General features: G+C 35.2%; 1 protein-coding gene across 1 annotated transcript in view; it reads right to left on the bottom strand.

Annotated features, from left to right (window-relative positions):
- The window catches only part of TINAG (tubulointerstitial nephritis antigen), an 84100-nt gene that overhangs the window by 45742 nt on the left and 11569 nt on the right, over window positions 1-26789 (bottom strand). Inside the window, exons 4-8 of the mRNA XM_058734292.1 lie at window positions 25644-25758; window positions 7718-7841; window positions 4006-4156; window positions 1739-1919; window positions 7-52 (exon numbers count right to left, since the gene is read on the bottom strand). Coding sequence (XP_058590275.1) covers window positions 7-52; window positions 1739-1919; window positions 4006-4156; window positions 7718-7841; window positions 25644-25758 — 617 coding nt within the window. The remainder of the gene's footprint in view (window positions 1-6; window positions 53-1738; window positions 1920-4005; window positions 4157-7717; window positions 7842-25643; window positions 25759-26789) is intronic.

The raw sequence follows: 26789 nt of genomic DNA, 5'->3' as shown, positions 1-26789 counted from the left end.
GCTTACCTTGAACTGGTCCATTTTGCATGATTTCTTTCATTATCTCAGTTTCCTAGAAGGAGAAACATCATTGAACATCATTATTGTTATCAGAGCATACTAAACCTACTATTTGGTGTATAATGTTAGATATTATGTAATCAATTTAAGAATTCTACAATCCAGTGTGCCTTAACCACTTATAATTTACTCTTAATCATGGCTTGAAATACTCACATGTGAAATACCACTTTGATCAAGTTGCTAAAGACAAGATGCACCCATGTGTTTTACTGACTTTCACCAATAATATTTTCACCAATACTAATTTTTAATTGTTATTTGAAATAATAACTTTTGTGGTCACAAATAAGAAATAATTAATTAAAACCATGTTTTATCAGTTTATCCATTATTTTGATCACAGGAACAACCTCAGGTGATTGTTTAGTGAGGTACCTCAGTGTAGGTTAGTATATAAATATTTCTACGTTGTTACTAAGTGCTGTGTAATGCAGCACCTAGTAAGAACGCAGGTCATTCATTTACTCTTTAATTCATTCATATATGCACATTGGTCACAGAGTATATACCAAAAACTGGAACAGAAACAAATATTGACCCTTGTCCTCAAAGGATTTACATTTTGGTGGAGTAGATGGAGAATAGCACAACTAATTGCATTATGATATAATAAGTTACATTACAGAGATAAGCACAAAGTTCCTAGGGGTGCAAATGAAAAGGGAAATTAATGTTATGTAGGAGTTAATAAAAGTTCACAGAGAAGATGAAGTTTTGACCTGGGCCTTGACACATGTGTGGGCTTTTACCAGATGGAAACACGTGGGATACCCACTTGGGTCAGAGGAATGATCGTGCAGCTAAGAAGGAAGCATGAGAGAGCATGATGTATTTATGGAGTGGACAGTAATCCTATTTATCAAGAGCATTAGGAGCAGGTGTAGGGGTAGATGCTGGCAGGACAGAGTGTGTAAAGGATTCGGTCAGAACCGAATCATGGAAGACCTATATGCCATTATAAGAATACCGAACCGTAGGGTCGCCTGAATGGCTCAGACAGTTAAGCATCCGACTCTTGATTTCATCTCAGGTCATATCTGACGGTTCATGATATCTAGCCCCTCGTCAGGCTCTGCACTGATGGTGCAGGAGCCTGCTTGGGATTCTCTCTCAGCACCTCCCCCACTCTCACTTTCTCTCTCTCTCAAAATAAATAAATAAATAAACTTTGTCTTAAAAAAAAAAAAAAAAAAGAATACCAAACTTATTCTGCAAGTAACTAGAAGCCACTGAAGGTTCAGATATTCTGAAAGTGAGCAAGTCTGGGTAAGACTGATATGATGGAGTTAAATTTGTCCGGGCTTTCAACATGAAAAACTAGAATCTAAGGGAGTCATGTTCCCATTTTGGCTGTACCTACTTCAATCATTTTGTGGAGTAAGGCAAAGGATTGATACAATGAGCTACTGCCACAAAAAAGTCACTGAAAAAAAGGTATGATTTAGCTCTTATTTGTCAAGTATGGAAATATAAATCATATAATCATTCATGCTGCTAATATTACAAAGATCAGAAATCTGAGAGTCTTTAATGGACACTTTAAGAATATAAAAAATTATCCCTCGAAACATAGCATCATTTTAGAATATAATAGTTTTTAAATAGTTTTAATAACAGCAGAGCTATATATTTTTGAGAAAGTTAACCATTGTTAATTCTTGCCATTTAGACTTACATTGGAAGAGACTCTGTATGGGGGAGAACATTGGTAGATCCTGTTTGATTTCTCAATGTTGTTGGGACATGGCTTTGTGGCATGCCGTTTTCCCCGCCCATCAGACCTACTCGCCATGGCACAACCATGATTGGTAGCATTTTGGTTCTTGAAAAGTGGATAGCATGCATGGGATACCAGTCTATGAGGAATAAGCAAAGAAGTGAAAGTAGTACTTAGGAAAATGCCCTAATATCGAATCTATGCACAAGTTTACTTAATTAAATATTTATAAATTTTCCAGAAGTTTACTAAGTTACATGTGTAACTTTCAATGGGTTGATTAAATCTAATACACCAGTTCAATATATTACACTCTTCCCTGCTCCCTCATTTTTCTTTATTACAATTTTAAAAGTCTTGTTTCAACCTACTTTAATAAATAATTTATCTATGGTATAGAATTTCCTGAAAATGAAAAGTGACTGTCAATAAAATCTATGGTAATATTCATACAGGAAAGGCTTCTTCATTCTGAATATTTAGTTATAATGTAGAAGAGCCAAACTTAATATGAAAAAAACCAAGGATTTTATTATGTTGAGATGGGGTATTTTGATGAATTATGTAAGTTTCAGAGTTAAAGCTGTTTTGTTTCTGTTTTTGCTTTTACATTTTTATGAAGTTATAAACACCTTCTCATAAGATCTAAATTATGTTTATGTGGTTCATTTTGGGAGAAATACTATATAGTAAGTAGAAAGTTATCAGATGCATACATTGTACAAAAGATAAAGAAAATAATTTTTATTTCTGATTTTGAAATTGAACATAGTAAAAAGCAAAAATTATTTGATACCAAAGCTATGTAATTTATTGAATATAGAAGAAGATCATAAGGAAAATAATAAAATTGCTTTTATACATATTTAGCTTGAATTAGCCATAGAAGTATCAAATATGATTGCTTCAAAAAAATTCAGTAGTGTTCAACAGAGTAAGAGAATGTGAGCAAGGAACATGATGAAAGGAAAGCTGTTAAAGAACGCTTAAAAAATTCTTGCATAATATGTATTACTTTGGGATAATAAGTGCCATGGATTGAATTGTGTCACCCCCAATTCATGTGTTAAAGCCCTAATTCTAAGGTGATGGTATTTGGAGGGGGCCTTTGGGAGATAACTAGCTTTAAATGAAACAATGAGGTGGTGCCCTGACACTGGCTTTAGTGCCCTTATAAGAAGAGGAAGAGATATTGGTGCTCTCTTTCTGCCATTTGAAGACGCAAAAAGGCAAGTTAGGAAGAGGTTTTCTCACCACGACTAGATAAGCTAATATCTTGATCTTGGACTTCTCAGCCTCCAGAACTGTGAGAAATAAATGGTTGTTGTTCAAGCTTCCCAGTCTATGGTATTTTGTTATGGTAACCTAAGCAGACCAATACAGTAAGATTTAGTTTGGTCTCAAAGTTCATTTATGTTTGGAAGCTTCTAAAGGGTGTTAATTTTTGCCACAGTGTAAAACAGAAGCCAATCAAGCACCACTGTACCAAAAGGTATCAGTCCAAGTTGTCCATTCGAAGCACCACCTTATTAAGCAACATGCATGAAAAATTTTTAAAGAAATTTATTGCCACCCATCAATATCTGACACCCACACTTTCATACTACCTGACTGGTCTAGAGCAAACCGAGAGCACTCAGTGGATGATAAAAATACAGGTGAGCAATACATATGTACACTACTCGTTATCAGCTGCAGTGTCCTTACCTTGATAACTTGGGTTTTAAGTAGATTAGCCCTTGTGCAGCAGATATCAGATTACATGAGATACATAAAAAACAACCTGCCTTTCCTCATTAAATGGGATGGTAACCCAACGATAAATTACTAATTTTATTCATCTCGTTCTTAATCTAATTTTTCTCTGGCATTACCCATCTACCTGGGTAAATGAAGACTCGGCAGAGGTATGAGCAATATCAACTACTCTATTCCCGTGGGGACTCAGTAAAGCCATTTGGCTCAGAGCAACCAGGAGACAATGCTTCCTTGAATCCTTCTATTCATTTGGCCAGGAAATATATACATTCTTCAAGTAATGGCTTCCAATAGCTTATAATCTTAGTAGACACCAAATACAGTGTATATTTAAATGTAATACAGGCATTTATATACGTGTAGCACATATGTTTTTTGGTAAAATCTTAACATTCATTTGTTTCCTTCTTTTAACTCCGAACAGAACTCAGAAGAATACTACAAACATATGTTGGGCAGCTATTTACCCACGTTTTCTCAGGAACCACCAAGCCCTATCGATGCTTCCACTATTGCATCCGTGACGGTTCTTGGGACAGCAAGAGATCAAATTCTGAGGGGATAGATTAGCTGTGTATCGACCTTTGGACTGAATTGCTATTCGGTCAGCTGCCACACCTGTTTCAAACAGAATAGTGATTAATATTCAAAGGGCATATGACATTTTTAATAATTTACATAGCCTTTTTTTTTTGAATCCTAGTTGCCAGAGCTTTATATAATTTAAAATTAAGGCCAATGTCCTTAATATATCATGCATACCAGCAAAGTCAACAGGGTCATAATTTTGGTCATAATTTTTATCCAGTTGTGGTATTGCTCAATCGTCTTATTAAATTCAAAGACTTTTCTAGTTCCTTGTTCTTTTCTAGTTCGTTGTTCCTTTCACGTTCTATATACTTATGAATTTTTCATTAAGGAATCTTTCAAGTATAACTCCTTGAGGGCAAGAATCACATCTCAGTTACATTTTTATCTCCTGTACCTCATGTACAGTCATGGATAAATATATAACTTTTGAAATGAGTGAAACTAAACTGAGGAAATCAGAAAAGCTTATAGAAATATTAACTGGAAATTCATCGATATTAATATGATATATTGGAATGAATTGAATCCTTGGTTTTTAAACTGGTATCCATGTTAACCACTTGGGAAACCATTCATAAACTAATCCATACTTATATAAATCTTATACAATATCTAAAAACTACAGAGCATAATTCACCTTATTTATACATGGTATAAATTTATATCAATATAAAATTCTCTAGCATGGTTGTGGCTAATCAGTTCATTCCTTTTCCCAACATATTACTGGCTGCCTGCTAGGTGATAGGCACTGAACTAAGTATAGAAATTACAGTGATGAACAAAAATCATAATGATACCCTCATAGAATAATAGGCTAGGGAAATTAATCCACCATTGGATAAAATGATAATCCATTATCATTTCAATTATGTTACCTCGATAAACTAATAAGAATGACAAGATCATGAGAAAATTGGGATGGGTGCCATTTTGGTACAAATTTTTGTTGTTCTTGGATGGCTGGTATAGTTTGTTCTTGATATTTAAACTTACTTTTATTTAAAGGCAACAATGCCATAGGCTTTCTTCTATCCATCCAATGTTTTCAGGAGATGTTATAGCTTTTGCTCATCAAACTTGTCCATATAATGGAATTTCTCAAGGTGCTAATTTAGAATTATCCTAAAATAATTCATTTTTAAAAAATTCACTTACATATGTATTTCTGTATGTACGTGGTTTTTATGTAACTATAGCATATGTATAATTCTGTAATGCAATTGCTGGCACATTTTAAATGCTCAATATCTGTCCAATCTATAACCTCCTACTTCCTTCTCGATTCCCATCTCTTACTGTGTTGGGATAAATTTCATAAGAGAAAATGACATTCTACTATCACCTCTGCTATTCTCAAGGAAATAATTCCCTATTTCATTGAAGAAAATAGAAATTTTCTGATGCTTTGACTTTCAGTACAGGGCTCAGAATCAAATGTAAACTTGAAAATATTAGTGTAACTATTCTCCAGTTCAAAGAACACTTTGACAACAGTAGTCAAGGAGTCAGTAACCTGGCTTCCAGGATCATTTCTGAGATTGGGTAGGTCATTTTATCTATTTGTGCCTATTTTATAAAACCAGAGTCTTGAAAAATGTGACCTCTAAGATTCCTTCTAGCCCTATGAATCTGTAGATTTCAACTCAAGGATAAATATTTTGAATTCCAATTGGACACAGTATGTTCCTCTTATACAGACATTTCTGAACCTCAGTGAATGTTTAGTACAAATTAACTTGAAATAGTTAAAATAAGTCAGACTTAAGAATGGCTCAGTTCAGCAAATTGTTTTCCACCTCTTTGTGAAAACTTTTATTGGCCTTTACCCGTGAGACACCCTATCATTTGACCTGCTTATTTTACTCTCTCTCTACATTTGCTCTGTGACAGGTATCACCCCTGCCATTCCAAACTCCTTCACCACTTCAGCTTCTGAATCTTGCTTGAATTTTGTTGGTTGCATAACTATTGTTTCATATGTGTTTATTTTTAAATATCTTATTTATTCCATTTTATAGTTTTTAGATTCTTTGCAAAAACACGTTTTTATTGTAACTATATTTTCTGTCATAATTTTCTAGATCTTTAAGAGAACCTAGTTTACTCTTTGCTATGCTTAACACACTCAAAACAATAAATAAACAAATAATATGTGCCTGATTTGTCATACTGAATACACAGGATATAAAACCATTGCATCTGAAACCACAAAAGTGTTGAAAACCCTCTTCCTGGTATTTTGGTATATTAGGAAGGGGGACAAATCCAGAGTTAGCCCTGACCTGCGCCCATCTCTGGGGATGTGACTAGGGGACACCAAAATACACCATTCAAATCAGCCTAGCAAGTTGCTGTCACTATCTAACCACCAATATCTTTTCTAAGACATCTTCAGAAATTCCAGTGTAACTTAAATTTAAAGCAAAATTCTTACACATCACCTAAGAGGTGTAATACATGAACCACATGAACATAAAATGATAAAATATTTATATTATTAAATATTTTTCCACCCATGTGAAACAAGTCTCAAATAGGTCCTCCATGCGGATCCCTAACAAGCAAGGACAAATATCAGAAATCCAGGGAGCATTTGTTCTAGAGTAGGAAGTAGCATAGACTTAACAGATGGAGCCACTCCAGAGGTAAGCCTGGCGAAAGGCATCATTTCTAAAACAAATTAGCTGATACTATGAAGCAGTGATATGTGGACCAATTTATCAGTACTTTTCTGTCCCAAGGAGTATGACCCTTCAGAGCTGACTTCTCTAAGAGCCTATGCTCTTATTTTACAATGCTTTTACAATTCTTGGAATCATCTTCAAAGCCTAGAACATAGTTTTATAAAGATCTTTGATAGTAGCCAACCAACATCATGTTAGGCTTATGTTATTTGCTGGAATCTAACCAACACTCCTTTGAGGATAATTTAGAGACTAAATCTTGAAATTAACCTGAGTATTGATTTACTGGACTTGTGAACTTATATGAAAGTAGCTATAAAAGAAGTATTCCTTACACTTTTGAAGTAACAGCAATATTAATTTGGAAACTACTCTTATCAATTTAGAGTCAGAAGTTACAAATTTGCTTTTATCTCAAATGAGATAAAACCTATTTAATCCATTATTATTTTGTTCTGAAGTGTTTCCTTACATCAAAGTAGTTTAATAATTAAGCATATTATTGCAAATTGTATAAAGAGAAAAGAATAGGAGAATTACATAGGTATGTGCAAGTTCATATTAATATTACCCATAACACTATGAATAAAGAGGTATCTTCTACTCTTATCATGTGGATTTAACTCTCAAAGGACAAACAAGTTTTGGAAACTTTTCTTTGTTGTTCGTTTGATTTATTCTCCATTTAAAATTATACCCTAAAAATCAAGACCAATTTTCAGAGTGAAAATGGATATTTATATAATTTTCAGGTTGCTTTCTCTGGTCAGAATAAAACTTTATTTAAATTGACCAAATGTTAACATTTAAATATTCTAAATTTAAAAATCTTTTAACTACTGTCCCAGAATCTTGAATCAAATGGAGAATTAGAATGAAGTAATCAAAATGACTTTATTACTTGCAGTAGAAAATGCCCATGATGCAGCACAATTTTTTTGATCCAATGGGCCATGAGTCCATCCAGGCCATTTATAAGAAGCAATAAAAAACTCCGGAAGGTCAGTTGTTGCAGGTAAAGAAGCCTAAGGAAGAGAGGCAGACGTGTCAGATTTCTTCAAATGTATCCCAATAATCATTTTAAGAAAATGACATGAACTTTTATAACATTTATCATTATTTTTTTTAATTTTGTACATTCACGTTTTCTGAATGACACCCCTGAAAAGCATTAGTAATGTGGCATTTCTATTTCATAGATGTTTAAAAATTAATTCAATGCAGGGAATCCGAACATAGTGCAAAATCATAAGAACAAAGATGTAGAATTTTTCTGGGTTACCATGCAGAGCAATAATTTTGGCCAATGTTTCTTCTTCTTGAATCAGAGTTTGAGTCACTCATATGAAAGATGCATGGTGTTATTTAAATTTGACTTCATAAATAACATTTACCTTTAGGTCTCTTTTATGTTGGAGAGTGTGACTCTGTATGAAATTAATTTTGAAACAATGCATATGTGGCAATGTACTTGGAGCCCTAAGGCACACCAATTTTACACAAGACATTAAGAAGCAAAACTGGGATGAATTGGTTGACATTTATAAAATCCTTGAAGATTGAAAGGGTTTCAGAAAGTGTGGAATGCCAAATGTACAATACCATTGTTTCTTCAGAGCCCATGTTCGAGTCCTGACAGAGTCGATTTCAGCTGCTGTCTTTCCAAGAATGTAAATTAAATGTTATACCTTGCTCTGTTCAAGTCACTCAAAGAAAATCTCAAACACAATACCCTGTTTTTTTCCCCAAACTTTCTAAAGAGTGATAACCTTCACTTGAAAAATAATGACTCAAACCAAATAAGGATTTATTAATTTTTATCACTTAAGCATACACACACATTCACACACATTTTTGATAGTGCTTTAAAGTTTTCAAAGTGTTCTAACAATCAGTATTTTATCTTCGCAATAGCTCTAAGTTGTATAACCATGGCAAATAATTTTTATTCTATTTTATCAATTAAGAGACAAACTTCCAAAAGTTAAATGACATGCTAAAATTAAATAAGAAATATCCCTGAAACTAGATTCAGGTTTTGGAATTTAGAACTAAGCTCCATTTATCATTTCCTTACTTTATCAGAAATATATTGATATTTTGAAAGAGAAATAAAATGTTTATAAAAGCTAAAATTTTACCTATTTAAAAGTTTTATAATTGTGCATTGCATTCAGCAAGTCAGGTTACTGATCCAAGATCTTGCAAACAAAATTACTTCTGACAAGTATATAATTGCTTCAAAGACTAAAGAAAGATTTGGAATTTACATGTCGGCCTAAAAAGGTACCCATCCAAAATATTTATAAACTTGAATTTTGATTAGAGAGTTCAGTTTTGATTTAAAGAAACTACTATCACCTGATAAGAAAGTTATTAAATCTTGAGTTCCATTACTAAAAATATTATTTAGATGATGGAAGAAAAGTACAGAAAATGCCAAGCAGATCACAGTAGAGTGTCTGCATGATACCTTTAAGAGAAGTATCATGGAAATCCAGGTGATGTTAGATCCTTATACCATTAGACTGACCACACTGCAGAAACCTAGAGTTGAAGCTCAATCAATTTATGCTCTGAATAGAGAGTTCCAGAGATAGAGCTTCAGTCTCCAAAAGAGTCTTTCTAACTAAAATGGAAATATACCTATCTTATTAATTACTAATACTTCCCAATTTTATTATCATTGGCTCATCAATGAGCTCTTAAACATTTATAATACTAAGTTGTCTCAAGTTTTCAGAAAAATAGGTGCAGTGTGAGTTGTTACTTTACCACTTCAGAATTACAATTTAATAACATAGCTAGGACATTTCCCCTCTACTCTGTTAAGGCAATATACAACCATTACATTGAACACATTTCAGCCTGGTTGAATTATTTAGAATTTGACTTCCATATTCCAAAGCCTACCAGAATTCTTTGCACACAGGAGGTATTCAATAAATACCTCATAATAATGAGGAGATATAGATCTAACTGGTGGATTTCATCTCTTAAAAAATGATTTTCCTCTTTAGGCACATTAAGTTAAATTATAAATACCAGTCTGCTTTTATTGCTTTTACAATTTATTGCTTTAAAAAATACTGGTCGGGGGTTAAGATAGTGGAGTAGTATAGGGGCCCCGAGTTTGTCTCATCCCTGAAACACAGCTAGATGAACATCAAACCATTTTGACCACCCTGGAAATAGATCTAAGGATTAATGCAACAATCTGCATAACTTGAGCCAGAGCTTGGCAGGTACATGGTTGTGGAGAGGTGAAGGAGGAAGACCTGTGAAGGGTAGGGAGCCCTTTTCATGGAGAGAGGACAGAGAGAGAGAAAGAGAAAGGGAGAGAATAAAGCACAACAGGATCATGCAAGAAAAGCACTCCCACCAAAAGTATCTGGTGAGAAAGAGAGAAAGAGTAAAAACACTTTCAGTGGACTGAACAAGAAACTTGTTCCCCAAAACCTTTGGGAGAAAGAAGAGAGTTTCAATAGCACCAGGATTCTATAAACAGTGGAGTGCAGAGTCTGAAGGTTCAGATTTCAGTGCCTGGTGATGCTCTGGTGAGGAAGCAGGGCTAATCCCCAGTAGCAGGCAGCAGGGACTGAGGGGTCCATGTGCCACACAGCGAGAAGCGGTTTCCCTGCTTGGAGTGCATTTAGTAGAGGCCATATGGCCTTCCCACTAGCAAAATTCCCAGTGGACCCTGGAGAGAAGCCACATTTACTGACACTGGAACAAAGATGCCAGAGGGCACCAAAACCAAACCACAGAGGGCTGTGTGGGGTGATTTACCATAAACCTCTGCTGCTGTGCCATCGTGCAAACATTTTCTGAGACAAGCCAACACCAGCCACTGCTCAGTGAGGACTTTCCCCAGAGAATTTGCATGCATCCAAACCACAGGGGTCTCTAAAGTGTGGAGTTTTGACACGCCATCTAAGATAAAACTCTGGAGAGAGGTGCAGGCAGACAGCTTGGACATGGATAGGGGAGAAGTGGGATAGACGGAGGCCTGAGACAAAGGAGGGGTGCCTGATCGCAGGTCAGTGAAGGTGTGGCATTCCTGCACCAAGAGTAAGGAACTGGGTGAAGCCATTTTCACCTCTAGCGTGTGAATACACACAGGGATTGACCCCAATAAGCTATGCAGTGTCATCAAGTGGAAAAGGGAGCTGTTACACCAAGCCCTGCCCATCTGTGGTACATCCCCCAAAAGACCAGGACAAATCCCTTCCACCTGCTGATTAGTCTACAGACTATAGTGTGCTTCAAAGTTTCATTTCTAGGGGAAATGATGTAACTGCATTCAGTTTTCATTCTGTCTGCTGGCTCCTTTATTTATTCGTTTTCTTCACTTCTGTTTTTGCTCAGGTTGTTTTCTTTTTTCTTTCTTTTCTTTCCCTTTCTTGGATACCAAAAGAAAAAAAATTATTTTTATGTTCTTATTTTTTAATTGTTTTATTCTATTTTACTTTCTTTATTTTATTTTATCCTATTTTAGTACTTAATTTTTTTTTTAATTTTAACTAGGTTTTTCCTTTCTCTTTTTTCTCTGTTCTGTCAAGTTGCTCTCAACAAGCAGACCAAAACACACCTAGGATCTTGCATCCTTTATTTGATTTATTTGTGTTTTTTTTTAATTTTTAAATTTTAATTTTATTATTTTTTTCTTCCTCCAAAGTGAAAAGATGGAGGAATTCACCCCAAAAGAAAGAACAGGAAGGGGGCATCTGGGTGGCTGAGTTGGTTAAGCATCCAACTTCAGCTCAGGTCATGATCTCGCAGATTGTGGGTTTGAGCCCTGTGCCAGGCTCCATGCTGATTGTTCAGAGACTGGAGCCTGCTTCAAATTCTCCCTCTTTCTCTGCCCATCCCCCCATTTCTATCTCTCTATCAAAAATAAATAAACATTTAAAAAAAAAAGAAAGAACAGGAAGAAATGACAGCCATGTATTTAATCAATACTGATATAAGTAAGAAGTCTGAATTGGAATTTAAAACCACAATTATAAGAGTACTAGCTAGAGTTAAAAAAAGCATAGATGACACCAGAGAATCCCTTTCTTTGGAGATAAAAGAACTACAAGCTAGTCATGCCAAAATTAAACATGCTGTAACCAAGATTCAATCTCTAATGGATGCCATGACAGCAAGGATGGCAAAATAGAGCAGTTAGTCAGTGATATAGAAGATGAAATTATGGAAAATAATGAAGCAGAAAAGAGGGAAACAAAGGAAAAAGATCAATATACAAGACTTAGAGAACACAGTGACTTATTAAAAATGAATAGCATTTGAATCATAGGAGTCCCAGAGAAGACAGAGAGAGAAAAAGGGGGAAAAGGTTTACATGAGCAAACTATAGCTGGAAACTTTCCTAATCAGGAAAAGGGTACAGACATCAAAATCCAAGGAGCACAGAGAACTCCCATTAGATTCAACAAAAACTAACCATCATCAAGGCATATCATAATCAAATCCACAAAATACACAGACAAGGAAAGAATTACAAAGGCAGCAAGGGAAAAAAGTCCTCAACCTACAAGGGAAGACAGATAAGGTTTGCAGCAGACCTATCCACAGAAACTTGGCAGGCCAGAAAGGAGTGGCAGGATGTATTCAACGTGCTGAATCAGAAAAATATGCAGCCAAGAATTCTTTATCCAACAAGGCTGTCATTCAGAATAGAAGGAAAGATAGAGTTTCCCAAACAAAAATTAAAGAAGTTCATGACCACTAAACTAGCCCTGCAAGAAATTTTAAGGGGAACTCTTTGAATGGAGAAAAACAAAACAAGACAAACACCAGAAGACTAGAAAGGACCAGAGAACCAACTCTACAGGTGACACAATGGCACTAAATTCATATCTTTGAATAATCACTCTGAATGTAAATGCACTAAATGTTCCAATCAAAAGACATAGAGTATCAGGATGGATAAAAAAAAAAAACAAAAACGACAACAATGACAAAAAACAAAAAAAAACACAACCTGTCTGTATGCTGCCCACAAAAGACTCATTTTAGACATAAAGACACCTGCAGATTGAAAGTAAGGGGATGCAGAGCCATCTATCATGCTAACGGATGTCAAAAGAAAGCTGGAGTAGCCATACTTATATCAGAAAAACTAGACTTTAGAATAAAGACTGTAATAAAAGATGAAGAAGGGCATTATATCATAATTAAGAGGTCTATCCACCAAGAAGATCTAACAATTGTAAATATTTATGCACCCAACTTGATAGCATGCAAATATATAAATCAATTAATCACAAACATAAAGAAACTCATTGACATTAATACCATAATAGTAGGGGACTTCAATACCCCACTTACTACAACGAACAGATCATCTAGGCAGAAAATCAACAAAGATATAATGTCTTTGAATGACACACTGGACCAGATGGACTTAACAGATATATTTAGAACATTCCATCCTAAAGCAGCAGAATGCACATTTTTCTCAAGTGCACATGAAACATTCTCCAGAATAGATCACATACTGGGTCACAAATCAGCCCTCAACAAGTACAAAAAAGATCAATATCGTACCATGCGTATTTTCAGACCATAATGCTATGAAACTTGAAATCAACCACAAGCAAAAAAAAATTGGAAAGACCATAAATACTTGGAGATTAAAGACATCCTACTAAAGAACGAATAGGTTAGCCAAGAAATTAAAGAGGAAATTAAAAAGTACATGGAAGCCAATGAAAACAAGAACACAGCAGTCTGAAACCTCTGGTGTGAAGCAAAGGCAGTCATAAAAGGGAAGTATATAGCAATCTAGGCCTTCCTAAAGAAGGAATAAAGGTCTCAAATACACAATCTAATGTTACACCTAATGGAGCCGGGAAAAGAACAACAAATAAAGCCCAAAACCAGAAGAAGAAGGGACATAATGATTAGAACAGAAATCAATGATATCGAAATCAAATAAAAGAAAAAAACAGTAGGACACATCCATAAAAACAGGAGCTTGTTCATTGAAGGAATTAACAAAATTGATAAACCCCTAGCCAGACTGGTCAAAAAGGAAAAGGAAAGGACCCAAATAAATTAAATCACAAATGAAAGGGGAGAGATCACAACCAACACCAAAGAAATACAAACAATAATAAGAAACTATTATAAGCAATAATATGACAACAAATTGGGCAATCTGAAAGAAATGGACAAATTCCTAGAAACATATAAACTACTAAAATTGAAATAGGAAGAAGTAGAAAATGTGAAGAGACACATAACCAGTAAAGAAATTGAACCAGTAATCAAAAATCTCCCACCAAACAAGAGTTCAGGGTTTGATAGCTTTCCAGGGGAATTCTACCAAACATTTTAAGAAGAGTTAACACCTATTCATTTGAAACTGTTCCAAAAAATATAAAAGGAAGGAAAACTTCCAAAGTCATTCTATGAGACAGGCATTACTTTGATTCCAAAACCAGTCAAAGACTCCACTAAAAAGGAGAATTACAGACCAATTTCCCTCATGCACATATTTGCAAAAATTCTTACCAAGATACTAGCAAATAAAATCCAACAATACATTAAAAGAATTATTCACCACAATCAAGTGGGATTTATTCCTGGGCTGCAAAGGTGATTCAATATCAACAAATCAATCAACGTGATACATCACATTAATAAAAGAATTAATGCTTCTTTCTGCTTCTTTTTCAACAGAAGCAGAAAAAGCATTTGACAAAATACAGCATCCTTTCTTTGTAAAAATCCTCAAGAAGTTAGGGATAGAAGGAATAAACCTCAAGATCAGAAAGGCCATATACAAAAGACCTTCAGCTAATATCCTCCTCAATGGGCAAATACTGTGAGCTTCCTGATAGGTCAGGAACACGACAGCGATGTTCACTCTCACCACTGTTGCTCAACATATTGTTGGAAGTCCTAGCCTCAGCAATCAGACAACAAAAAGAAAGAAAAGGCATCCATATCATAGAGGAAGAAATTACACTTTCACTCTTCACAGATGACATGATACTCTACATGGAAAACCCAAAAGACTCCACCAAAAAACTGCTAGAACTGATACATGAATTCAGCAAAGTCACCAGATACAAAATCAATGTATAGAAATTGGTTGCATTTCTACATATCGGTAATGAAGCAGGAGAAAATCAAGAAATCAATCCAATTTACAATTGTACCAAAAACCATAAAATACCTAGCAATAAAGTAACCAAAGAGATAAAAGATCTGTACCCTGAAAACAATAGAAAGCTCATGAAAGAATCTGAAGAAGACACAAAGAAATGGGAAAGAATTCAATGCTCATAGATAGGAAGAACAAATATTGTTAAAGTGTCTATACAACCAAAGCAATCTATACATTCAATGCAACACCAGCATTCTTCACAGAACTAGAAAAAACAATTCTAAAAATTTGTATGGAATCAGAAAAGACTCCAAATGGGCAAAGTAATGTTGAAAAAAAGAACCAAACCTGGAAGCATCACAATCTGGACTTCAAGCTGTATTACAAAGCTGTAATTATTCAGACAGTATGGTACTTGCACAAAAACAGACAAACATATCAATGGAACAAAATAGAAAAACCAGAAATGGAGCCACAAACATATGGTCAACTAATCTTTGACAAAGCAGGAAAGAATATCCAATGGGAAAAAGACAGTCTCTTCAGCAAATGGTGTTGGGAAAACTGGACAGTGACATGCATAAGAATGAACCTGGACCACTTTCTTACACCATACACAAAAATAAACTCAAAATAAATGAGAGACTTAAGTGTGAGACAGAAAACCATCAAATCCTAAAGAAGAAAACAGGTAACAACCTCTTTGACCTAGGCCACAGCAACTTCTTACTAGACATGTCTCCAGAGGCAAGAGAAACAAAAGCAAAAATGAACTATTGGGACAAATCTTCTGCAAGACAAAACCTTCTGCACAGTAAAGGAAACAATCAACAAAACTAAAAGGCAACCAAAGGAATGGGGGAAGATATTTTCAAATGACATATCAGATAAAGGGTTAATATCCAAAATCTGTACAGAACTTATCAAACTCAATATCCCCAAAAAACCAAATAATTCAGTGAAAAAATGGGCAAAAGACATGAACAGACACTTTTCCAAAGAAGACATCTAGATGGCTAACAGACACATGAAAAGATGCTCATCATCTCATCACTCATCATCAGGGAAATACAACATCACTCATCATCAGGGAAATACAAATCAAAATCACAATGAGATGCTACCTCATACCTGTAGGATGGCTAAAATTAACAACTTGGGAAACGAACAAGTGTTGGCAAGGAGGCAGAGAAAGGGGAACACTTTTTCACTCCTGGTGGGAATGCAAACTGGTACAGCCACTCTGGAGAACAATATGGAGGTTCCTCAAAAAATTAAAAATAAAACTACCCTATGACCCAGCAATTGCACTACTTGGTATTTATCCAAAGGATACAAAAATGCATATTTGAAGAGGCACATTCACTCCGATGTTTATAGCAGCACTATCAAAAATAGCCAAAGTATGGAAAGAGCCCAAATGTCCATTGACTGATGAATGAATAAAGAAGATATGGGGTGTACGGGGTGTGTGTGTGTGTGTGTGTGTGTATACTGTATATACATATATATATACATACACATACAATGGAATATTAGTTGGCGATCAAAAAGAATGAAATCTTGCCATTTGCAACAACATGAATGGAACTAGAATGTATTATAATAAGCAAGATAAGTCAGAGAAAGATAAATATCACATGATTTCACTCATACATGGAATTTAAGAAACAAAATAGATGAATACGGGTGCCTGGGTGGCTCAGTCCATTAAGCGTCCAATTCTTGGTTTCAGTTCAGGTCATGCTCTCATGGTTTGGAGTTCAAGATCCATGCCAGGCTCTGTGCTGACAGCATTGAGCCTGCTTGGGAGTCTCTCCCCGCCACTTTCTCTCTGCCCCACCCCCACTTGCGCTCTCTCTCTCTCTCTCACTCAAAATAAATAAACAAACATTAAAAAAAACTTTAAAAAGAAAAGAAACAAAACAGATGAACATAGGGGAAGGGAAGGAAAAATAAGATAAAAACAGAGAAGGAGTCAAGCCAGAAGAGACTCACAAATACAGAGAACAAACTGAGGGGTGCAGGAGGGTGCTGGGTGGGGGGATGGGCTAAATAGGTGATGGACATTAAGGGGGGGCACTTGTTAGGATGAGCACTGGATGTCATATGTAAGTGATGAATCACTAAATCTGCTCCTGAAACCATTATTACACTCTATGTTAACTACCTTGGATTTGAATAAAATTTTAAGATAATACTAATTGTCAATCTTCCTCAATAAAATAAGGCAATAGAGAAATAACAAGCAAAATGACATTTTTATTGAAAACATATTTACCAACCCACTAAGCCAGATCCAATTCATAAAGCTCACCTATTGGATCTTTCAGAAATTTATCACTTATTTACTATTGCTTTTCCAAAGAATAAGCCAGTAGGCTTTGAAGATCAACAGGCAAATACTATCTTACAATTTTATTTGCCTTATGATATCAGCTAATCTGATATAATAAACAAAAAGCAAATTTTTTATCCCATTATTCCATGATTATTGCATGTCTGTGATGTAAAAGTGTTTTTAAGGGCTTATAAACTAAGGTAGGCATCAGAGAATAATAACTTTTAGGAATTGATAATAGAGGTTGAGCTTTAACAAATGCTAATTTTTTTGTTAAAGGATGCTTAATAAAGCAAAAAAAGCAAGACTATCAGCTGTGAGTGACAGAAATTTCAAAGTGACAGTGGCTTAAATAAGATAGAAATTTATTTTTAAAAATATTTACACTTTTGCAAGTGGGCATTTTTAAATTTTTTAACTGTAATGATGAAAAAGTTTCGGTCATAATATAGCCATTTTTTAAATTAACATTAGTCAAATTTGAAGTTAAATTTGAACGGTCTCCCTGCTTCAATATTTCTATTTAAAGTTAAAAATTAAAGATCTTGTGAACAAATACAAAAGTCAAATGCAATGGTGAACACTGGAGAATTTTTTATAGTATTTCCTGCATTTAACTGAATCAAAATCTCTGAAAGAGTAATGCAAACATAATCACAGACCAGCTTGAGAACACTCTAGTCAAATTCTAGACATTCTGGACATTCTTACTAGAAGCCCATATCTCTACAATATCCACTATGTGAGTTACTGCCTCTATTTCTGGCACTTTCCTCCACTTAAATTTGGATAATCAGAGTGATCTGAGAATCAAAAGAAGGCAACAGAGAATATCATTTTGTTCTGACCTTCACAATCCAAGGCCATGAATACCAAGAAATTTCCTCTAAACTATTTGATGTTGGAGAGGATAGGCAAATTTTCTGGTTGCTAACAGCAAAATGAATTTTTCAACTTTAGCAATATTTGTCATCAGTCCTTTAACTCTGGAAGAATTAGCTTGGATATTTCTCTAGTTTCTATTTATACGGTAATTTATTTAGTGATCTACTTATAAATATCAGTATTCCATGATAACACTATGGAGGTAGTGCTAATTCTCCAATCCTCCCCCTTTCCATAGGATTCCCTTCATTCAGAGAAATAACAACTTTAGAGGTGCCTGAGTGATTCAGTCGGTTAAGCGTCCAACTTTGGTTCAGGTCATGATCTCACATCTGTGGGTTCAAGCTTCACATTGGGGCTCTGTGCTGACATCTCAGAGCCTGGAGCCTGCTTCGGATTCTGTGCCTCCCTCTCTCTCTGCCCTTCCCCTGCTCATGCTCGCTCTCTCTCTCTGTCTCTCTCTCTCTCTCTCTCAAAAATAAACATTAAAAAATTTTTAAAAAGAAAAAGAAATAACAGTTTTAGCTCATCACGTGCAGGTCACAAAAATGACTGCCTTCCCTAGCCCCCGTTGGCTTCTAGGCATGTCCCCTTACTAAGTTCTGTCCTTATGGGATATAAGCCTAAGAGTCATCGGCAGTTTCTGAGAATTTTCTTTCAGAGATAAATGATACTTCACTTTTACTTCTTTTTATTGCTCTTTTTTATTTTCCTGCTAGCAGAAATTAGACATGGAGAAGCCTTCTTGAATGATTACATGGCCTTGGATAGAAACACTCTGGAAAACAGAACAAGAAAGAAGAAGCCTGGGTATCCAACACCATGGAGTGCAATTCTAGAGGAAGACCACCCATTTCCAGATTTGCTGGTGATAGGTCAATTTCCATGATATTTAAGCCACTATCCTTTTGAATTTTTGTCATTCTCAGATGAGTTTAATCATAATTATAATAGCACACATAACAGACATTAAAGTTGCCACAACAGTCCCATATTTCACTGAAGCCAGGACATTATCAAATGTAAGAAGCATCCCAATTTCAGAGGTGCAAAAAAGTGAAGAAAATAAGCATCTAGAAATTGATGAACTATGATACTTCCTAAAATGAGTTTCTTAGAACACTAATTCTGGGGAATTGTAATAGATAATTATAAAAGAAGGAGTTGGTTAATCTAACAGTTCTGAGAAACACCGGTTTTGAAAATTAAATAGATTTTTTTCTCATTACTTTTTTTTTACAAGCTACCTAAGTGCTGTGAGACTCTAGGAAATGGAAATAACATGCATGATGTTAAATGCCCATGACCCAATGCAAAGTATTTTATCTTATTTCATTTCATTTCACATCATTTTGCTTGTGAAGCAGAGCAAAGAACGTGCTCTGGGAAGAAGCACAGAATGGACTAGATAACCCAGGTTTGAGGGTAACCCAGAGAGCAGGTGCTTGCTCTACCAACACACCAGATCGCCTCAGGAATCTACTCTTGTGACAGCACCAAATATTTATTCACAAGGAGGGAGAAATAAATTTTCACATTTCTTTTTGGAGAGCTGCCTTGCAGTGATCAATTCAGCCTCCCAATGTTGTTCGAGTCACATTCAATTATATCACAGTGTTACACACCAGATTGTAACTAGCACAGAAAAATAAAACTGAGAACTAAAAACTCAAAAACTGACTTGAGAGATAAGACACTCATTCTACCACAAGTTCAGCTGAATAAGGAGAGAGGCAGTATGCGTATTTTCTAAAGTTTCTCGAAGGCTGTGGGGTTCCATTCTGAGACGGAGGGAAAGGAAGGAGACATAAGCACATGCTTTGGTGCTCTTTGAATTTTAAAACTCTTAATTTGGAGACAGAAAGAACTGGCATCCTAATCTGTCCCAGGCTCTTTACCTACATAGATGAGATGATTCTGAGATGAACTGACGAAAATATACACGTAAACAGACTCCACCAGATAGATATCTGGCCGTGCCCCTCTTATGCAGCATCACTGACACCTGCATTTTACAGTTATTATTCAAGCCTGATGCCATTTGCCTATATTCATGTATGTGGGAGCTAACCATCATTTTTATGGGGCAAATGTTCATTTTTGTTTAAAATTATGGAAAGAACAAAAACATGTAACTCTGTTCTTCATGTTTCTAGATAGTGTTTCATTTTCTACAGAGGTTTCTGTTCACACAGGTGACAAACACTTCTGGAATCAAGTAGATTATTTTTAATGAAATAAAAAATTTCTATAGCCTATGAAGGGTTAAAAGCTACACTTCATTATATTCACTTTGATTTTTTTGCAAAGGTAATTCTCATCCCTCCAGTACTTGCTGTTGTTGAATATATTTCAGACAGGAAAAAACAAATTCCTCCTGTTATAACGAATCACTTAGAGAAATAAATCCAGTCAGTTAATACTGTGTTTTAGCTAGAATGGTCAGGTATCCAGATGATTAAGTAAATTTTCATTTCTCATTTCAGTGATTGGTGGCTTTAAAAGTTACTATATAAAATATTATTTTACTTTTAACTTCCAACAAACCATAGAGAAAGACATCGTTTTTCCTTTATTATTAATACCAACTAAAATACACCAAAATCATTTATATTGAATGACTGAGAAAAGATGTTATACTAGTAAGGTATAAGGTTCACAAAAAATTTTTTTAAACATCTATCATAACTTGGTTAACTTTATTGTTCTCCCTGGGGAATCAACAACAACAAAACTATTTAAAATTTTTTTGAACTATGCCAAGTATACAAATGAACTCTCAATTTCCCCATTTCTGTCTGAAAATACTATTTTTAAATCAAAATATTTGTAATATTTATAATAGAATATAATGCAATGAAGCTTCTTGAAGTTATCTCCCAAATTCAAAAGCACTTGGACATTATGTCTAGAAAAACAATCAGGTACAAAGCTGATGATTAGATCATATCAGATTAGATTAGATTTAATTTGACTTGATTTGATTTGATTTAGGAGCATAGTAGAAAAATTTTCAGGTTCGCCAGAAATATGTAAAGTCCAATAGGGCCAATATTTCCAGAACTATACCTTTTCTTTATGAAATAAAAATCTCCAAGTGATGAAGTTTTGGATAACTTTTTCTTATGAAATTGACCCTACTCTTCTCCCATGGTTAAACTAAAGGAGAAAGAACAACTTTATACAGTATAGAATAACATTTCTGTTATATATGCAATATAGTATATAATAACTACTTCTCTTTCAGAATTCATGGCTTCTTACAACTGTTATGAGCAAGGTAGTACTGCTGTCATTATTTCAAAGAGGAGAAAATGGAGACAATAAGTGAAGGAGCCAGATTGAGACCCAAGTACACTGGCTCCAAAGCTCATGTTCATCATGTTTGGTGTATGGAATGGTGCCCACATGGGTAAACACACTGGCTTACTCGTGCCTATTAACAGACTTCAATAGTGATGTTTCTGCTGGCTCAAAAGGACCTCAGCCATTGCCAGCTTTGCATATAGTCATAATAGCTGGTTGTTTCCATTGTTTGCTTTCTGAGACACTGAGAAAGTTCTAATTTATCCCTAAATGTACTTCTCCTCTAGTGTGAATTTTCAGAAGGAAAATATAATGCACAATTTCACAAATTTATTTGACCACAGATGGGACATCTTTTAACTTATTGTTTTAAAGTTTATTTATTTATTTTGAGAGAGAAAGAGGTGGGGAGGGGCAGAGAGAGAATCCCAAGCAGGCTCTGCACTGACAGTGCAGGGATGGAACTCACAAACCACCAGATCATGACCTGAGCTGAGATCAAGTCAGATGCTTGGGGTGCCTGGGTGGTTCAGTTGGTTAAATGTCTGACTTGGGCTCAGGTCACGATCTCACCGTTTGTGAGTTCAAGCCCCACATCGAACTCTGGGCTGACAGCCTGGAGCCTGCTTCAGAATCTGTGCCTCCTTCTCTCTCTGCCCCTTCCCCACTTGCTCTCTCTCTCTCTCTCTCTCTCTCTCTCTCTCAAAAATAAGCATTAAAAATTAAAAAAAAAAAAAAAGAGTCAGATGCTTAACCATCTGAGCCACCCAAATGCCACCAGATGGTACATCTTTACTCCCAATCTTGGAAGATTGGTGGTCCGTGGAACAAATGTCAAGAAATATTGAAATAAGGGTCAAGCTGTGTCACAGCCTGCTTTATACTACAAGGAGACAAAAGACTCAATGGGCAGAATTTGAAGTTCTTGTGGGGAGCTTTCTGATGGCCAGCTTCCAATCAGTCACATTGTGATTCTATTCATACAACATACACAGCTTCAATGGACTGCCAGAGAATTGTTGATTCATCTAATCGTTCATAAAATTTTTAGCGTAGAACCATTATGAACAGAACTGTTCCATCAAGGTATTGCTTTGAACAATACCAATCTAAGAAAAACATCAAGAAAAAAAAAATAAAAATATGCATGCATTCACCAGCCAGCTTTTGTTGACCTGACATCAAACATAATTAATTCTAATGTGGGTGAAGTGAGTCTTTCTCAACATCAAGGAGTTGTATGGTCTAAACTGCCTTCTTTCTTTCCCTTTTTCACTTCCTCCCATCTACTCTGACTGTACCCAGAGAAAACAGTAAGTTTATGTTTTCTTCTGTCTGTCCTCACTTAAGATTGCCATCCAGGAAGGGCTCCCTAAAACCCTGAAGCTAACTTTTTCCAATCCTACACTCTCAACATCTTTTTATTCTTCATTGTTACTAACCACACTCTACAAATATTCATTTGAATTGAATAAGCTCCTATAGATTAAACAAATTTTGCATATTTATGTGATCATGGAACACTCTGCACAATGCCTACTGGCATTTCTCTAACTCGTGCTCAGCAGACACATTATGGGAATAGTGGATTAAACCAAGGAATGAAACCAGGAATCCAGCCAGGGAACAGAAGAGCCTTCCCAGAAACCAGGAATGACTCATTGCTCATCTGTTCCACCCTGGAAAAAGAATTTTATAAACCCTAACTCTCATTCAGGTAAAACTGTCAAGGAAAGGAAGTTTTGGGAGTGGGGATGCAGTGGAGTTTCTTACTAAAATCATTCGCACTATTGGCAACTGCCTACTCTAGCTCTACCCATAGATCATCCTATGTTGAAAATGATATTAAAAAGTATATATCTGGGAAAGGTAGTGGGGGGGGGAAGTTATCCAGAAGCATATCCACAAAGAAAAAAATTCAATTCATTGTACTCAGAGGCAGGTTGATGTCTTGAGGTATTTTCTAGGTAGTCACCAGACTGAGAATCGACATATTTTGTAGCTCTTTCTGTAGCAACCAATTCAACTCAGTTCACTTCCTAGAAGTACTTGTTATATTTCTGATTTTCTTCCATATCCATATATTAGGACACTTCCAACACTTGGAAACTTTTTGAAAGGCCCTCAGTCCTCAAGCTACTACACCCTAGAAATAAGAAGCTATTTCCTTACCTTACATCATGAGTGGGTAATGGAACTCTTACAGATCAGCCAGATTTTCCTTATTGCTTTCCTGGAATAAGCTGGCAACTGTGTTCCATTAATTCAGAGCATTGGGCAATTTTAATTCTCCCAAAGTACTAATCATTAAGATTTTTCATGTAAATATCTCCACAACGATTTTTATGCAAACAAATCCCCAGCAACTAATAAATGAATTAGAATTAGATTTCCTTTTCTATACTGTGGTGAGTGGCAACTTGGGAAAGGAACACAACTCATGTCTAGAATATAAAATATTCCAAGTTGCAAAAATTAAATCTTAAAAAGGAAATGTTAGAAATAATACAGAGAAAATGTATATAGACACCCAAATGAGTATTTGACTGACTGGAGCCCTTAATAAAAGCAAGCGATAAAACAATCCTTATAAAAGGAATGAATTTATTCTTTCTTGAATAATACTGCCTCTTTTTTTTCCCCAGATGGTGATAAATTAAAAAAAAAAAGCAGCCAGAAAAAAAATAAATAACACTTCCAACTGATCATAGAATTAGGTCACTAAAAACCATGAATCTGAGCCACATCTCTAAATATTTTGTATCTTACTCATTCTAGGAAAGATCCAAAAGTATCTCTACAGCTGATCATTTCATCAAGTTAGCTCTGCTTTTTGTTATTTTGAACCTGAGCTGGCCAAAGCTAACTGATTCTACTGGAACGTTAAGAGACAATTTGGGAGCCCAGATATTTTAAGATGGCCTGTCTCTGCAATTTAAGTAATTCTGTGGTGGCTTTTCACTTCTCCCAATCTCAGTGTGACTTAACCTCCCTCAATCTTACTTTTCTTCTCTTTAAAATGTAGATAATCATAGTACCCACCTCATCAAGCTGCTGAGGAAATTAGAGGAGATAACGTATGATAGCGTTTCTAAGAGCGTTTAACACACGACTACTCAATACATGGTGGCTATTTTGATCTTTTCTGATGTTGGTTATAATTTAGTAGAACGCATTTGTGGAATTTGAATTGGTATAGGAACTCAGGGGACCACATCTCTTGAAAGCAAAGTACATTAAATGCTTCATGAGAAACCTGTGGATTTACACCTCATCCAATGGCAAACAACAGCCCTGCTCACTCCGGAGACACAGAGCTTCCAGGCAGCCAGGACCTGAAGCCTGCACTGCACTGAAGCCTCCAGCCACTTAGGAGCACCTCTCAGCCCAGGGCAGTCGTACAGGCCTTTGAATACAGTCAACATCTCAGCTGGAAAGTATGTGTGCTCCACACAACACACATCTGGTAGTCGATCTGCAGTTCTACGAGTTAGAGGTCTGTGACCCTGGAGACCTAGAAGCCTCTTATATAAGATACCTATTATCAGATGACAACATCTCTTAAAAATGAAGGGGAAAGCCAATACAATAGTGCAAAGTGTAAGAGTGTAGGAAATGCAGCAATTTCACGAAGGAGTTTGTGAGGTCATCTGGCAAAATTTGAAGGTGCTCCTGTAGTGGAAATTTTGAGGATGCACCTTTACAAATTACCATAACATACATGTCTGCAGTTACTGCCATTTACCTTAGCCTCATGTGATAATGGCTAGCCCCAAGACAGCAGAACTCTGTTTTGATGAATTCAAAAGATATCTGTGTTTACTGAAAAAAAGAAAAATATGGACAACTAATGCCTTGCTTGAGCACTGGGTCACTTAATGACTAATAATCTGAAATATGAAATTCTATGAAATCATTAGTGTGCAAATGAATACACGATCATTGTTAAAGGCAGGAGACTTTCTCTATTAGACATTGGTGAATGTTCAGAGTTCACACGAAACTTCTGAGGAAGGTGACAACCATTTTGGTAAAGATTTTCTATTTTTATGACAAAATTTAACTCTGAAAGCTCAAAATTCATGATTTTAGTTATTTAAAAAATCTTCAAATGCACATGCAAACATGCCTGTACAAACACATATATACTTGAATCAAACAGAGAACACTTACTGTCACTTCATTCATACTCAGAAGCATAGGACTAGGTGGCAGGGTGCCAAGACGATACTTGAAACCTTCTTCTAAAGTCATTCCCCAGAATTGGCTGTAGTTCTGGGCTGTCCATCTGCATTCCAAATGAAAGAGAAAAATTGGTACAGGTAATGTAATATCACTTTTATAAATACATGTTTGCTTATATTTCTGAAATTACATAACATCAGAACTATTACTGTAAGCTAGATATCCTTTATATAAAGAATGCATTATTGCTTTCTCTTATAGTAAAACATATAAGGCATTTCTTAAATTATGTCTATTTCAATAGATTTTCATGACTTAGATGAGGAACCTAAGGCTATATCAATATACACTAAATTTAAGAATATGAATCTTTACATATCATATGGGATTAAGTGGCAAAAACCAATATATACAGTTTCATTTAAATGTCATAAAATGAATTTTAGGAAGAAACCTGAAGGGTGCCTATGTGGCTCAGTCGGTAAGGTGTCTAAATCTTGATTTCAGCTCAGGTCATGATTTCGCTGTTCATGGGATCAGATCAAGATCTGTGCTGGTACCATGAAGCCTGCTTAGGATTCTCTCTTCCTCTCTCTTGGTCTCCACCCCCTCTCTCTCAAAATAAATAAATAAACATCAAAATAAAGAAGCTTGGATGTACAGAAATGTACTTATAGATTAAACAAGGTAATTGTTTTATACATAATTTATATTTAAAAATAATTTGACCATGTAAAAGGAAGTATCCATGAAAAATTGAGGATAAAATAATTATGCTTAAAAACATACTTCAGTGCTTATTAATTTTATTAAATATTTTATTTAAATACAGAAATATTCTATCATATATTAAAGAATTAATTTGTATAAGTGCTCAATAATCTTCATTATTATTAATGATGGTATAAATTCAAATGATATGAAATTAAATAGCAAAAAGTACTTATTTTTTTAGAGACAATGTTTGTGCCCTTTTATAGGAAAAGAAGCTTTGTTTTCAAAATCTAACATTGAAATTTAAATTCAACAAAAAAATTTATTTTTAAGGGTCATTTTATTTTATTTTATTTTATTTTATTATTTTATTTTTTGAGAGAGCAAGAGACAGCATGAGCAGGGGAAGGACAGAGAAAG

The sequence above is a fragment of the Neofelis nebulosa genome, chromosome 6 (assembly GCF_028018385.1).
Source record: "Neofelis nebulosa isolate mNeoNeb1 chromosome 6, mNeoNeb1.pri, whole genome shotgun sequence".
NCBI classification, from domain to species: domain Eukaryota; kingdom Metazoa; phylum Chordata; class Mammalia; order Carnivora; family Felidae; genus Neofelis; species Neofelis nebulosa.
This window is presented reverse-complemented; position numbering and strand designations above follow the sequence as displayed.